Source organism: Colossoma macropomum, unplaced genomic scaffold (genome assembly GCF_904425465.1).
Source record: "Colossoma macropomum unplaced genomic scaffold, Colossoma_macropomum, whole genome shotgun sequence".
Taxonomy (NCBI): domain Eukaryota; kingdom Metazoa; phylum Chordata; class Actinopteri; order Characiformes; family Serrasalmidae; genus Colossoma; species Colossoma macropomum.
This window is the reverse complement of record NW_023494791.1, coordinates 41,703,077-41,720,835: the sequence shown is the minus strand read 5'-3', so window position 1 is coordinate 41,720,835 and position 17,759 is coordinate 41,703,077. Positions and strand designations below refer to the sequence as shown.

At 37.4% G+C, this 17,759-nt stretch overlaps 1 protein-coding gene across 1 annotated transcript in view; it reads left to right on the top strand.

Annotated features, from left to right (window-relative positions):
• The window catches only part of LOC118810932 (cadherin-23-like), a 338,859-nt gene that overhangs the window by 179,738 nt on the left and 141,362 nt on the right, over positions 1-17,759 (top strand). The window contains exon 9 of the mRNA XM_036575094.1: positions 9,005-9,083. Coding sequence (XP_036430987.1) covers positions 9,005-9,083 — 79 coding nt within the window. The remainder of the gene's footprint in view (positions 1-9,004; positions 9,084-17,759) is intronic.

The following is a 17,759-nucleotide window of genomic DNA, read 5'->3' as shown; positions in this document are numbered from 1 at the left end:
TAAAGAGAGTTCTTAAACACACACACACACACACACACACACACACACACAGTCTCTGACTTTTCTATGTCGAAATGTCAGAAATTCTATTTGCATGAATATTAACAGGGTGTGACAGTAGTGAGGGATGGTGACTGTCTGATCTATCAACACCATCAAGGTCAGAGAGAGGGAGAGAGAGAGAGAGAGAGAGAGAGAGAGAGAGAGAGAGAGAGAGAGAAGTTGACTAAGAGAAGAATCTGAACAGCAGCAGGACTGATATTTCATGCCTGCTGGTTCTCTCTTGTGCTTGGACCCCTTTCTGTGATGGCATAATATGCATACTACCAAAACTGAGCAATATGGGTTGCCAAATCCTCTCTGCAGTATTCCTCACTCTGTAGAGCTAAGCAGTATGACAATATTTATCATTATTGTGATAAATTAGGTCACAATACAATGCAGTCCTTTCGGAATATATTGTGGATATAGTCAGTTCTTCTAGAACACTGACCAACTGCATGTTTCATTATAAGGAGAGCACAATTAGTCCCATTTAACTGGATTTAGTGCAACATAGTATTCAAAATATTGAATACAAATCATTGTGTTTTTGCTATATCGCCCACCTCTATTAGGAGCCCCATTTTCTCAGTACCTTTCAATAGTTTTTTTTTCAATTATTTTCCTTTAACCTTCACCTTCCTTATGCACATAAATAATCTTATATCTGATCTCCTCAGAAATATCTCCTGATGAATGAACAGCTTGGACTCAGTGGCTCTTTTGAATGTAAATTATATAAATAAGGGAGGTACATGTATAAACCCCATATATGTAGGCATTGCAAAGGCAGCATTTGTGTCAGAATATACACAGAGTGAGCTCACACTTCTCCACAAACTCTTACACCCTCACATAATGCTTACACCTTATCTTTCTGTCACACACACACGCACACACGCACACACACACACACACACATACACACACACACACACACACACACACACACACACACACACTGAGACAGAGCCTTGGTAAGTGCTTACACAGACAGAGCGTTTGTCAGGCTGGGAGACGGGCCGTGGGTTAAGTGACTGAATGGGTGTCCACAGTGCTCAAGGCTGATGACACTTAGCCACAAACAGAGAGCAAACCAGTGCAGGTCACCTCACAAACACTACTCCCTCCTCTCTTTTATTATTATTTTTTCTGCATGAAGCTGCACACACACACACACACACACACACACACACACACACACACACACACACACACACACACATACACACACATACACAGCACAATCAACGTCTATCCACAACAATCAGAATATTATAAAAATGTTGAAATTGTGACTCAATCCTTCTGGATTAGCACTATGAAAAAGTACATTTATTTATAGAGTTACATCTAAACATTCTGTCTTCTGGAGTGCAATATAAGGTAACACTGTTATAACAGACCCCTATGAATAGCAACTTAATCATTATCTAATAGTTTGTTAATGATTGTTAATAAGTAAACTGCAAAAATGTGCTTTAACTTAAAAAAGTAAGACTCATTGAACTAAAACAAAGTTAACAGAAGAGCAATCTGTGTTTTTTTCTGTTAACTTATTATTTAAAGTTTAACTCTTACATTTTTATAATATTCTCTGATACGTTGTTGAACTCTTCGGGCAATTGGTGTATCCAGGCTCCGCTCATAAATGCATTCTTACAACGTGAATGTTTCTAGATTGTACATGTCTCACTGAATGTGGGCAAAATAAGGAACTGAGGCACACCATAGCTAAATTGTTGCTAATTGAGTCGTTACATAACGTTGAGTCTTCAGTTGAAAATGGTATGCTACAGAGACTGGACTATGTTGTAGTTTATGCTTCTTCAAGGGTTCTTTAGTAAAGAAAATGGTTCTAAGTTTTAACCTTGAACACTCAAAGAACAAGTTGTATGATTAAAGGGTTCTTTTCATCATTAAAGCTTTCAGATTGATGGAGAATGTGCTGTAGATGGTTCCATATATAATCTTATAGAAAAGGGTTATATATAGCACCAAAAGGGTTCTTCTACAGTTATGATGTCAAGCTTGTAACAATAGAAGAACCATTTTTGGTGCAAGATAGAACCCTTTTCAGAACACATTCTCCATCAATCTGAAGAACCCTTTCATAATGTAAAGAACCTTTAGTCCTGTAAAGTGTTCTTTGAGTGGTCATGTTTCTAAATAGAACTATTTTCTTTACAAGAAAACCCTTGAAAACCATCATTTTTAAGTGTGTAGCTAATCAAAACTTTGAAACAATAAAGACAAATTCCCTGAAGTCCCTGTAGTTACTGAATAATAAGCCTTTGTATGTAATAAGACTGGGACTTTAAGGGGTTAAATCCTAAATTAACTAATGATTATCACACTGAGCCTTTGACTTCAAAATGTAATGATTTTACTTTTTTTTATCACAAATCATTAATATTCATTAATATTCAGCCTCATTTTCTAACTCCAAAAGTACCAATAGTATACTCTATTTTAAATCAACAGCAAAACACTATGAGTAGTTTTAAAAAGATTAACTTTGAAAAGTTGTCATGCAGCTTAATTTCTCCACCAGTGTTTTAGATCCTATTCCTACAGCATTTTTTAAAAAAAATTAAAGTGACAAAGACAAATTTGTTATGATGCTAACATTAGCTCAATGACACAACAAAATTATGTAGGGGTTTATGTTCTGCAAAGATTGTCCAACCTCACAACAGTTGTTACAAAAGAATGCATTTGTGGGTGGAGCTTGGAAAGGACAATTATAAGCTTTAAAGAGCTGAGTTAGGTGTGTAAAGTAGCTACCTGTGAGAAACGCCAGTTATGTTTAACGCTAAGAATTTACCAAATAGTGATAAGTAGTAACAGATATTGGTAAGCCAAGGGTGAGGGTGACAAAGGTGCGTTTTTTTTTGTTTTTTTTTTCAATAAGTACAGTAATTAACTCCATATTAACTGGTGCATTTAGTGTAAAGTTCTCTGTAAGATATGAAACATACTTCACACAAGAATGCGAACGCAGATGCTTCGAGCTACGCAGACGGGGTTTCGTGTGTAGTTGTGTTAAACAATGTGGTTGGTATAGTGTAGTGGGTAACACCTCTGCCTTCTACACTGTAGACTGGGGTTCAATCCCTGCCTGGGTAAGCACCCAACGCTATACCAATAAGAGCCCTTGGACAAGACTCCTAACACTACCTTTGCCTACCTGTGTAAAATGATCAAATTGTAAGTCGTTCTGAATAAGAGTGTCTGCCATAATGTCGTAAATGACACATTTCTTAATGCAGCACAAGCGCAAACTGCATCCTGAGTGTTACAGCAGGGGGCGCTATGATGACAGTCAAGCCTATTCAAGCTATAGCAGACGAGCAGTTGAGTCTCACACAGAGATGGCTTATATAAAAAATATGATACATTATTGTCTTTCCATTCTAACAGAAGAAGTAAAGCAGCTCACTCTCCTCTACTTCCCACATTTAGCTGTTGAGGCTTTTGGAATAACAGCAGATCCTTATCTGATTTGTCCTCTATCGCCCCCTTCAGTACTGTTTTAACTGCCACAGCAATGTAAAAACGCACAGCGATTACAAAGGACTGAGCGTTTGCAGTGCATTGGCCGAGTGCTGTCATTTGCGTTTGTGTGCTTGTGTTGAGTATGTTTCTGGCCTAATACTGTGGGAATAGGACTGTACAATAAAGAGTGACTGTACAAAGTATAGCAACGTCCTATTCTCTTAACATCCATGAGGTACATACTACATTTTTTCTTCTCATATGATGGTAACAGAATTGTGAAATAAAGGTACCACTTTAATGTGTCACTGATTACTGTGTAGTTACATATTAACAATGCATGTAGTAACAGTGTAACCACTGGTGATGAGTTCACAGTTACAGATAGATTACATTAGTGCAGCTTATAAATATATGTAAATCAAATCCAGCATATTTTCTCTTATGTAATTACGCATGGGTAATTGGGTGAATTGCTGTTTTCCACATGTATATTACTACAGCTAGCTGAATGTTGGATTTCCTGTGCAGATGCATTGTAAATATACTTTTTTGTAAGTACTACATTTGTATGTATACTTTTTACGTTCATAAGCAAAAAGTTTGGCTTAACTAGTTACCTAGCTAGGGAGCCAGCTAGCTAACTTCACCATGTTTGCTGACTTCTTTCCTAGCTAACACTGTCTAACACTAGGAAAATTATGCAAAACTAACAGACACAACGTTTTATAAACAATATACCAGAATGAGAGGAATTTATGGTGTGCATACGTTATTTACAAGACACCATATACTGAAGCTCTTTCTAAAATTGCTGATATGAGCACCCACTCACCTCACTAAAACTGTCAGTATGACAGTTGTATGATTACCTGAGTAAAAGCTGTAGAACTGTAATCCATCTGTAACAGTAAATACAGTGTTAGCCTACATTTTTACCAGTAGATTCTGAGTAAATTCACTTGTATTTATGTAGTACTAAGTTGCTTTGTATGAGCAAAGTATATACTAGAAAAGTACATGTTTATTATTGAAATGCTTAGAGTGTTGGAAAATAAAGTGCAACTCCAAAGTCTGTCAACCGTGCAGGATTTTCACAAAAACTGTCCATACGGAGAGGACAGAGATTCTTTTTCTCTTTTCTTTCATGTTTGTGTGTCGTCAGGTTGACATTTAAAGCCTTTTAGGACCAAACACAATTTGGCTGTCAGGCAGCTGATCTGAATTGCTGGAAGAGAGGAGAAGGAGGTGGAGGGAAGAGGTGAGGGAGGGAGAGGTGGAGAGTGAGAGAGAGTGAGAGAGAGGGATTGGAGGGAAGATGAGTATTTGGCTGACTGAGCATTGCACTTGTGTGGACAGCAGGGGAATGGCTCTCAAATCATTTCAGCGTCGTTTCCCTTCCCAGAGATTTCTCTCTCACTTATCCCCTCTTTCTCTCTCACTTCCTTTCCCCTTCTCTCTCTCTCTCTCTCTCTCTCTCTCTCTCTCTCTCTCACTCTCAGTAAGGAGCCTGTAATTGATTGTATTGTAATTGGCGAATGCCAGTAGAATGTGCTGGGCAGAAATGAAGCATAAACATGATTCAGGCACTATTAGCAGGATCAATGGCAGACAGGCACGCTGCCACACACGCAGACGTGTCACTCTTTTAGGACCATTTACACCAGACAGCCAAAGACTCTTTAAATGATTCTGTCTTTTTTTTCCCTCTCTTTCCAGCACATGTACAACCGCACACACATACCCCTTTTTCTTTAAACCTTATTCTACCATTTAAAAGTTTGTAATCACTGTTTTCAGTCATCAAACACAATTTTGTTGCAGGTACATATGTGCAAATGATTGGACTATGCTGGTAGAATAAGTAAGGTAAAACTGGCAACATTAGATTCCTGTATGTTCTAGATAAAGTTAAGGGTATTACTTTAGTGCATCGTAATGGGATTTTTCTGACTGGTGATTTCAATGTTCATGCTGATAAAGCCTCAAACAAAACAGTTACTGAATTTACGTAACTTTTAACCATGTTTGCTTTCATTCAGCAGAAAACTAGTCTGACACATATCCTTGGTCACACTTTACATTTAGTCCTGTCACGAGAATGTGTGTCTGCTTCATTCGTATGGCTTCTTTTAATAATGCTCTACATTACAAACCTCCTCTACATGTAAACTCATCAGTGCATGACATGGTCAGCACTTGTAACCTCTTAACAAGCCATGCTTTAGTACACAGTTCTATAACCTAAGAATAGCGCCATTAGTTTGCATTGAAGTCTATGTGGTTACTGAATAATAAGACTTAGTATGAAATAAACCTGGGGTGTTAAGGGGTTAACTGTTAACTAAGATCTGTTCTAGATAGTGTTGTGCCAGAAAAACAGCAAAGAGAAGGCACTGGTGACAAAAGTGAACATACAAACCAACTGAAATGGGAATCCTACAAAGCAGAAAGGCAGTGGAGAAAAACTAAACTAACTGTTCACTATGAAATTCTTAAAAAACATTTATACCAATGCAGTATGAACAGTGAGACAGACATACTTTTAAAACGTATTAGAGAACAGACACAACCCATGAGTTTTATTTTCAGTAACTGATCGCCTTTGAACCCCTTACATGGTCAGGGCCCAAAGTTTTATTTCACTCTTCTGTAACCTAAGAATAGCTCAACCAGTTTACACTGAAGTCCTTGTAGTTGCTGAATAATAAGCCAAAGGCCCAATCCCTTTTCTTATTTTTACCCCTACCCCTTGTTTTCGAGTGTCACTTTGCCCCTTGCAACTGAGTTACAAGGGGTAGTAGTTGAAATCTTCCCCTACAAAATGGGACCAAATGAAAAAGAACATTACTTCATTAACAGCTACCAGCGCTGCTCTGTAGGCGTCCCTGCCAGTCTGCAGTGATAGCAGAGGAGGGTAAAGTTCAGCTCCTCACTGCTGGGCTTTAGTTACATTTAGGGAATCATATGCCTTCAAAGAGGAGGGGTGAGATAATTAATTATTATTGCCCACCCCTAATTCTTCAGTGATATGAAGCTGAAGTCAGATATTTGTTAGCTTCTTGTTCAAATTTTCCCTTCCACCTTAATATATATGTGACAAAATATGACTGCTGTACCATTTAAGGTAGAACGTGAAATTTAGCTAGCTAGCTACCAAGACTATGCTTGTTTTGAAGAAAGTGACCATACTATATTGAACCAACATTAAACTAAGATAATTCAATGGTTATCGTAATTTTTTAACTGAGAAAATTCTCACATTTGTGGGTTTCTTTGGTCGCTTATGCAGCCGTCTTGCTGGTTTTTCTTTTTTTCTCACGTCACTCTGTTTGGAGTGTGCCTCTGAAAAACCTCCATTTGGAGGGTCATGTAGCCCTAACACTTCAGCCTACCCCTGTATGTCAACAAAAATTGGGACAGCCTACCCCTAGACATGAATATGCAAAACGGAGGAGTAGGGCTAAGTGGTAGGGGCAAGGGATGAAATGGGATTCGGCTTTAATATGTAATAAGATTGTGATTATAAGGGGTTAAATCCTTGATTATCTCACTGAGGCTTCAATATCAAAATGTAATGGTTTTGCATTATTTTTTAATACAAAATCATTAATATTTGGTCACCATTTATAGCTCCAAAGGCACCAATAGTAGACCCTATTTTAATTCAATAGCACAACACTATGAATTGTTTTAAAAAGATTAATGAGACAGAAAGTTGTCCTTTACCGGTGTTTTACATCCTATTCCAACAGCATTTTCTTAAGAAGTATTTCACAGCCTTTGTCTACATGTGTGTTATTCATCGTGAGTTGTTCTTTGGAAACAGACACTTTCCACACACACTTAAAACAGCAGTTGTTAGACCATCATTGAAGAAACAACCTTACCTCAGTTTTTAGCAATCACAGACGAATCTCTAACCTCCCATTTTCGAGTAAAATAATTGAAAAAAGTCTCCTCAAAACTTAACGATTTCTTAAGTGAACACCATATCCATAATAAATTCCAGTCTGGCTTTAAAGCTTTTCTCAGCACTGAAACGGCATTAGTGGAAGTAGTGAATGATCTGAGAGTAAGCGCTGATGCAGGTGATGTCTCTGTACTTATGCTTCTGGATTTAACCACTGAATTTGATACTATAGACCACAGAATACTTCTAAATCAGCTTAAAAACCTGGTTGGTCTTTCTGGAACTGTGTTATACTGCTTTTCTACATGTTCAACTGGAAGACAGTATTTTGTAAGTATAGGTGAGCATTTCTCAAATAAGCATGATATTCTCCATGGTGTACCACAAGGCTCTGTATTTAGGTCACATTTACTTGCCTATACAGTCTAGTGCAGGCATGTCAAAATGGGGACCTTCCAGGCCAAAGTGCTGCGGATATTAGTATTTACCCTCATCTAACACTCTGAATTCAGTTCATGAAGGACTTGCTAATTAGCTGATGAGCTGAATCAGGTGTGTTTAATGAGGCAGTGTGCTGAAGTCTGCAGTGTTTCGGCCCATGAGAACCAGACCCTGGCATATGTGATCTAGGGCTTGAAAACTTGACTCACTGAAAACAACAGAGACTTCAACCTTTCATGATTTCTTGAATGGAATATACAGTGACATATACAGCATATGTGAACATGGCAAGGAGAGTGCAGGTGTGTTTACTTGGACTCTTTAAAAGCACTAAAACACGCTAAACATATGGACCACCTATCACAGGTTACTAGCTCAGTGCTGAAAAGAGTAGCTCAACCAAATATGCTCATATGGCTACGAATGAATGGGAGAAACATTTGTACAATGCTAATAAGTAGCTTAGACTTTCATTTCTGACTAAACTATTCCTTGAATGTACATAGTATATTATAGTGGCAATGATTTATGATAATTTTGTCCAAAACCTGTTGATACATTGTAAGAACAAAAAGATTCTACTTTTTTGTTATACATGGGTGTTAAGCAAGAAAAGCCAGCTTCAAGTGGCTGCAAAAGCTGTTGTCTCACTCCTTTAAATGTCAGCTTTCTTCTTTCTGTTTCTTTAATATTACACAGAAATAATGGGCCTACTTTTATTTTCAGAATCCATTGTTCCAGGACCTGTTAGAAAAGACGTCCAGTTTTTTTGGTTTTCCCAAAAGCTTTGCAGCACAAAGTACCTTTTAAACTTGATCAAGTACTTTACTAACTTGATCTTAAGAACATTCATTAAAGAGCTAATGTTTCCCAAAATGTTTCTTAACTAAAGGTAGTATGTAACATCATAAATTAGTCACTAACACAACCTATTTGTTATTCACAAAGTGCTTCAATTGAATTTTTTTCATTTTACAGTGCTATGAATGAGATGGTTGACTCTTCCTCCAGTAATAGTGTCATTTCTGTGCATGTTCCTGCTGATGCAGGCTTGCTGTGGGTCTGTTCACGTGTCTGATTCTTCTTCTGTGTATGTGTGTTTGTGAACAGGGCTTTGAGGTGCGAAAGATCAGAGCGATCGATCAAGACCTGGGTCGACCTCGCGGAATCGGGTATACCATCGTATCAGGTCAGTGGGATCACTGAGTCTCTTCCCTTTTTTGCAAGACACAGAGGCTCTTCTGGCACTGATCACTGGGTTTCCTGTGCTAATGTTCTTCCACCAGTCCTGAAACTGAAATTTTGCCCGTTGTATCCTGAAGTGGTTTATTCATTCAGCTTCCGACCCCACAGTTCCTCAAGTGAGGAAGTGGAGGTTCAACGCAGCAAATCATAATCCACCTGAATTCTTGAAAGATAATCCTCAAATTTTAAGAGAGTTCTGCAAGAATTAGAGCTGTCCATGCTCTGCCCACAAATTCATTCTTTTGTGGCAACTTTTGCAACGTTGGACAAACTGTAAATTTCATTTGTCTTGCATGATGTAAAGCGTTCTGCAGCCAACTCATGTGAAAGTCAGCCATCACAACCACAGTGTAATGATTTCACAATGTGATATGTTTTGTTGTTTTTGCATCACAGTATGATCCATTTACAGAATTAGAAAATTAATTCTAACAACTTTTTTTTCCCGTAATTCTCACTTTTGCCCTGAAAAGACAACAGTGCTTTCAGAAGGGATACATCTCATTTTCTCATTTAAGTAATTCTTTGATTTAAGTTTAGTTTGAATTAATTTAATTTAATTTTCTCATAACTAAGTCATTTTCTCAGAAGAATGAAAGTTCATGTTGCAAATGTGGCTCATAAAACAAAACATAAACAAAAAACAATGTAGACATGGAGTCTACATCTAGACTACATCTCAAACTCAGGATTGCAAGTATATTTATCATCATCTGATTATGTGTTTCTATATGATTTGTGACCTATACCTTCTAAATGAAATAAGTGTGAGGCAAAGTTTTTATAGTAACTGAAACTTTCACTAAAATTAAAACTAGCATTGAAAAAAATGTGATTGCTAACTGTAATGAAAATAAAAAAAAAAAACAAATTTTAACACAAAAACTAAAAACAAACTATAATGTCCACTGCAAAACCATTTATATGAAATACAATTACTGAGCCTCTGGAGCTGAGCTGAGCTCAGTCTACTGCTGTGTTAATTTTACTCTACCCTTATCAAACCCCTGTTATCACTGTGTTCATCCTAATACTAAGCACTGAAAAAACAAATTCAATGTTTCTATATATGTTTCTCTATCTTTGTGATAATACAGTAAAAAAAAAGGTTTCGTGAATCTGTAGAGTCGCTTTTCCATTCCATCTTATCGCGAGATTGTATGTTGCTCACGTCTGGAGTTATGAGGCTGTGAAGAGGGGCTGAGATACACGCTATCAACCGCTCACCATGTGTTATCAGTGGATTCATGTGTCCATCTACATTTTGTGTGACACTGACAATTGGGCACTGAGAAAATCACTAAGGACTGACCCATCATCGCGGAAACCCTTCATTCTTCAATCAGTCGACATCGAAGACACATGTTAAATGATGTGCAAAAAGGTTACAGCCACTGAAGTTGTTGCAGTGGTTTTGGAAAGTAGTGATGATGATAGCAAAGTATTTTGACATGGATATCATGTTATATGCAAGCGCCTGTAAAGATGAATTTAAGAAGATTTGCAAAAATCGAGAAAATGCCCTCAAACCCCAAAAGGTTAATCTTAACTGAAACTAAACTGAAATCATAAACCAAAAGGAAAAAATTAAATAAAAATAAAAACTAATAATAATTTAAAAACTATAATTAACCCTGGTGTAAGACTTAATCACTCCTAGCAGTGTGCTAGTGCAGAATTCAGGACTTTCTCAGGGCTTTTTAGTGCAAATCTGAAGCTGTTAATGTCCTGATGTGTTATTGTAACTGTATTTGATTCACTCTCATGACCCCCTTATGGATAAAAAATGAATTCGTACCTTGTCACAACTTTGTGAAACAAGTAATAGAAGATGATTAAATAGTTAAGAAAGTGATCTTCCTGATCAACCATATGCAAAGTTGGTGGTTTTTCATTTTGTGAGTTTCCTGAGCCATGGCAACAGGCAAGTGTTAGTTTGCTAAAGTTTGTAATTGCTAAACACTTTAACATCACATTCAACAGCAGTGTAAGTACTGGTGATGTATTCTCTGTTACAGATAAATTACAGTAGCGCAGTTAATGTTAAGACATATGTATATCAACTAGGGTTGGGCGATGTCTACCTAACTGCCATATGACGATGTCTACATCATGGTCGATGATGACACTGGGGGGATGTTGTTAGCGTTAAGGCCCATTCACACCAATTACGAATTTTTATTCAGACAAAAAAAAGCATGTGATTATTAATGTAGTGTTCGAAGCATTTTTCTGTCTAAACACTCTGAATTTGTTTTTTTCTTTTAAGCACTGCCGCTAAACAGTGCATTCACTGGGTACATCACATTCTACAAAAAAGACAACAGCACAGGGAGTCCTACTGCCTCTTACCAAAGCTAGCTGAAGCTGCATAACAAGCTACTCTGCAGGTATTTCTGTATGTCAGTAGGGGATTCAAAGCTCTGCTTCTGCTTGTTGTTCCTCTCATTAAAAAGGAGTGAATGAACTCTGGTTATATACAGTTACTGTCACATACTCACTGTCATTCGTAGCCTTTCAGCTTTTGTATTTTCTTTAACCTCTGCATTTTTTACTAAGCGTTTGCTTGTTGTATAAGCTTTTGTGCTCTGCTACAAGCAAGATTCGCTGTTCTGCCACGTGACAACAGAGCTCTGACTGGTCAGCTTGATTTTTACCCGTTCATACAATGCAGAAAAAAGGGCGTCTAGTAGTTTTGGACTTGGTGTGTATTTGATTTGCTTTTTTTCATCTATAAATTTGGGCTTGGTGGACTTTAGTCTTACAAAAGTATTGTAAATACTGAACACTCCCTTAAAATACATATTCATCGGTTGAGATGTCAAAGTAAGTGATAAGTAATACATATAGTTTTCTAGTAATAATTAGGAATAATTATTACACTGCATCTGCTCAGAAAATGCCAACTGTCCTAGCATTTAGCTAGCTGTGGTAGCATGCTTGTGTTGTGACATGCTAACCTAACCAAATTTCTGGCTTTAAACTGTTCCATAATGCGTTTCCTCTTCATACAGACAGAAAAGTATTGTAAGAAAAACAACTGTTCACCTATTACGTGTGTAATTACATAAGAGAAAATATACAACTATCAAGCTACAGTTGTGTAAGTACATGAGTAAAAGCTAAAGTTGATACACAAGTGTATTTACATAAGCTGTACTACTGTCATCCATCTGTGACAGTGAATACATCAGCAGCAGGTACATTGTTGTTTCATGTATTGTAATGCGTAACTACACAGTTATTAGAGATACTTAATATAAAGTGGGTCCAATGATCACTGCTTTAAAACAGTTTATAATCCTTTCTTCCTTATGCTACTTCCAATTCTAAAATGCAGTTCTTACTGGACTTGTATGACTTTTTTTTTTCCAAATTGATTTAAGAATAGAAAGAATGCTCATTTTTAGGCATTTTTTTCCTAATCTGTCACATCATTCCATTCAGTTACTATGTACAGTAATTTTGGCGGCTCGTATTATAAGTGAATTTTAAGCCAACAGATTTTACTGTTCTGTCCTAAGCAGAGGGAAATGCATTGAAATCACTGTCCATAATAACTGATCATATGCTGCAGGTGTGGCAGATAGAGAATAGACTGAAAACGCTGGAGTATTCCTTTAAGGTGGTTCGGCCCTGACAAATGTTGAATTATACTACAGAAATATTCTGATACAATCTGTAAAGTCTGTATGAATGATTAATCTTTGACCCCTTGGAGAAATGAAGGCTGCGTTGGTAGAAGTTATGGCTTCGGGATATCACTTTCCTTTCTCATTATCTAAATCTGACCTGCCTAGCGCTGCTCCTGGAGACTTACCTCTCTGAGAAGTTCAGTTCTAAGCGTATCACCAGCTTTGTTGATTAAGAGAGTCAGGTGTGTTAGATTAAACCGTGAAGGATGAAATGAGGGCAGGATGGATCTAGACCAGACAGACACTAGTGTACTGGTTGACCTGCATTTCATTCATTCCTATACTTCTGTCGGCATTTACTCTCTCTGTTAATTCACACTGGCCCTAATTTATCATTATACAACGGTTAGTTCCGACGGCACAATCCGATTGGTTGAGAAGCGTTCTAGCTGTTTTCACACAAGCTGTATTATAACGTTGAGTACTGGTTGCTAAGTAAAGACTACTTTACAGTTAACTGTTATGCTGCGTTGACATGTTGATGTTGGAAACAAGACTTGCTCCATGCTTCATAGCAGTATGTGACCGACGATGGCACAAAGTCACGCATACATTGCCATTGTGTCCACGTTGGCAGTGAAAATGAATGATTATTAGAGGAGAACTTTACAACTGTTGATTGTTTATTTAACCTTTTAAATGGCCAGGATGTAAAGTTTGATTACACACTTCTATAACCTAAGAATAGCTCAGCCAGTTTGCATTGAAGTCCATGCAGTTACTGAATAATAAGACATAGTATGCAATAAGCCTGGGATTTTAAGGGGTTAAGGTGGAAAAAGACAACAATACACTTTGTACTCTTATTTTTTTGTATAATACTGGATTCATCTGGAATTCAGCAATGAGAGGTTTGGGAACTATGGTTCCCCAAAAATCAACATCCTGTTCATTTCACTTGCACAGTCAATGGCAAAAGTTAGGAAAATTGAACGTTCTGCTTACCCCCATGGTATGAAGAATGTTGCCACTGGTAGTGGCTGAATTTTCCACCATGGCTCCACTAAAAACAATGGAATATTCAGTTTACCGTCACTCTTCTATCACCAGCATGAAAACAAAGCATTATTACGTTCCTATTTTGCTACATACAAAAACAAAATGACATTCCTTGTATTTTTGACCTTCTCTCCTCAATTTCTCATGAAATAAACATCCAGAAATGATAAGCTCACATTTTCACAGGCGTAAAAGACAGAAAACAAACACTGTATTATTATACAGTGATAAGCAACACAACAGCACACAGGAAGCTGAACTACTCTGACAGCAGATTGTAATGAGCCAAAGAAGACAATCAGAAAGACTCTGAATGCATCTTCGGCAATATGTTAAATAACAAAAAAATTACTACAGTGAAGAATTATTTCTAAAATCTGTCCACTCTACCAAGATATTGTGATTTTAATCACATCATTTCCATTACTTCTCTCAGCTGGCGCATAACTCAGCTGCGCTCTCCATCCCTCACTCTGTCCGTCGTATTATTTTTCAGTCTGACTGCTAGTCAAAATGAGGAATTTGAAATGTGCAGTATGTCCACGGATGTCCACCTTCAAGGACAACGGTGGCCACGCATCACTGCATTTCCAAACATGCGCTCACACAATTGTACACACACACAAACACACACTGTGGGCAAGATTTTTTCAGCAGGTTTCAGACACAAACAGGATTCTGCTTAAAACAATTATATGTTGTGTACCAAACTGCCATACAAACAGCAGAATTTATATTGAGAAATGCATAATGTGTCGTCTCCCTGCATACATATGCATTTGAGGGAGAATTACGCCAAAAAATGGGTGGAGATATTGGAAATGTGATTACATATTTCCTTCATATTGATATTGTTTGAGCAGCTAAGAGCTGCACCTCTTAACCTTTTAAACTCTGAGAAGTGCGTGCTTAATATTTTTGACTGTTTATTAGTAATACACTACACTACTCTACACTTGCTTGTGTCATCTGATTCAGCAGAAATACAGCTTTTCAGTAATACCAGTATTTTTTTCAATGTTATAATGTTTGTCAATCACACAAACACACACAATTTGCAGAAAGTGCCATATTTGAATTTGTAAAGGATGTGTTCATGTTTTCACTTAGAAAATCAACAAAACATGTAATTTGGGGTATTTAATGCATACAAAAATATGCAAATATATGCAAAGAACAAAAAAATATTTTCACATTTTTTCTGAAAAAAAACATAAACTTTACATTGTGTGTAAATTTCATGATAAACTGACCAAACACAGATCGATAGATAGATAGATAGATAGATAGATAGATAGATAGACAGACAGACAGACAGACAGACAGATAGATATTTTTATAAAATTTTTTGAAGTAACATACTAACACTATGCCGACAGTCATTTTGAAATGCGGTGTCAGAGGGTCCCTGCTTTAATTTGGTTTACTGGTTGGTGCATTTAACCATCTGATTGGCTACCAAAAGAGATCTCCTGAAAAATTTAAGTGGTCTCAGACTTTTGCACAATACCATATGCTTGAGTAGAAGTAAAATTGATAGTAGTTAGAAATACTTTTAACAGTGATGTTAACATAGATGTGCGCTTAGTGGAACTAACTAAACTAACTGGAACTGAAGGGTCCCTAAGTGGAGTGGGCTGGAATAAAAGGTTTGTTCCCAATAAGGGAGCTCACAGAAACAACTCAAAGATTTACAGAACAAACCTACTCAGGAAAGTCTAAATCCACCAGAATTATACTTGAGTACATATAACTGAGTAATAGTAGCGAATTACTCCCCACCTCTGCTGGGCCAATGCGGTGTTTGCCTGATTGGCTACAGCCTTCATAAACCGCATGTTAATTTTAGACACATGGCAAACTCATACTGCACCCTCATCAAGTCACATTTTGCGCTGCGCCTTTTCACATTCGTGCATCTGGCCCTGATTCTGGTCTGTGCTGTTTTATATGAGGGTGTAATATATAGTCAGAATTTGGAACTGTTTGCTTGCTAAGTCTGTATATGAGCATGAGACAGTAGCAAAACTCTAACACCCACAGTGCGTCTGTGTCCATATGCATCCTCCACAGATCACTTTCATTGCTATCAGCATGAGGCAGATTCAAAGAGGAGAGAGAGAGGCAGAGGAAGAAGTGCAGAAGTGAGGGAGGACAGAGAGAGAGAGAGAAAGAGATTTGACCATGTGTTGTGTGTGATATGTTTGAATTATAAGTTGGGCCTTTGAGACCTCTGTTCTCAGTGATTGTATATATCTATTTGGGTGAGAGACAGAAAGAGAGAGTGAGAGAGAGAACAAGAGTGTCTTGTCCCTTTCTTTGGGTTTCTCCCTGGCCGTGGGTGGGAACGTGTCAAAGGAGCTTTCCCACTACTACACTCACACTGCTAAAGAAAGAATAAGAAAAGCAGGATAAAAGGATAGAAAACAGAAGGGGGGGAGTTTGGAGGACAGCGGTGGGTAAACATGAGAGAGAGAGAGAAAGAGAGAGAGAGAGAAAATGACAGACCATTAGAGCTGCTGTTTCATACTGAAAGCGTAGCATCTCAATTTCCACAAACACGATCAAGTCTAATGGCAAAATCAATTGCATTAGTATCACTGATGTAACTTTCAAAGGGCTTGTAGTGAATGGCCCCTTCCTGTGATGTGCCATCGCCTAGCCGCTGATTCCAGGTCATCGTGAATCATAACAGCTCTACTCAAGCTCTGAGCTGATGTCTTCATACTGAAATGCTCAGAATTCACACTGGGATGCTCAGAATTCAAACTGAGGTGCTCAGAATTTATCCCGAAGTACTCACTATTCATATTGAAATGCTCAGAATTCAATACTGGGATGCCCAGACTTCATACTGAAGTGCTCAGAATTTATCCTGAAATACTCACTTTTCATATTGAAATGCTCAGAATTAATCCTCAAATACTCACTGTTCATACTGACATGCTCAGAATTCATACTGAAATACTTACTCTTCATCCTGAAATGCTCAGAATTCATACTCTAATACCCAAGATTGATACTGAGGTGCAGACATACTCTGAATCCATACTGAAATAAACAGAATCTGTATCTGTACAGAATCGGTATTCTCAGAATTTGTACTGAAATATTCCAAAAATCTACTGAAAAAGTAAAAGCAGTACAAAGATTCTCAGAATGCATACTGAAAGACCTTAAATGTAAACTGAAGAATTTGTACAGAGATTCACCAAATTCAAACTCTAATGCCCCAAATCTATTTACTTTTACATTTTGTATTGGAATACAATTCATATTTACATACACAGAATTCATAGTTCTGTACTCAGAATTCATAATGAAATAAACCAGATTTGTACTGCAATACTGACATTAGTATGAGTATGACAGTTCTCAGAATCCAGACTAGAACAGCATGATACAAGCAATACAAGCACTGTTTATTTGAGCGGATCAGACACAAACCCTGACGGTGGGGGTCGGGTTCAGACGGAATTTTGTAGGGATCGGGTTGGGTTTGGATTCAAAACGTGTTGTTGTGTTGTGTTGCATTGGGTTGGGTTGGGTTTAGGCTTGATTTAAGCTCCAGCACACACACACCCACATTTACAGATGAACTGGTTGTTAATGTAATAAAACAATTGTGCTATTATTATGTTTAAATTAGAAACCATACCCAACCTTTGCATGTACAAGGGGCACTGATAGGTGTGTACATATGTGTGATGCTATTTCTGTGCATCCTCTAAGGTTTATATATATATATATATATATATATATATGTGTATATATATATATATATATATATATATATATATATATATATAAACACACATACACATATGTGTGTGTGGTGTGTGTGTCTGTTCCTGGGTGTCCTCTGTGGGAGTGTGTGTCCTCAGGGACTCGTATCATTAGTTGAGTAATTAAGATAAACGGGTTTT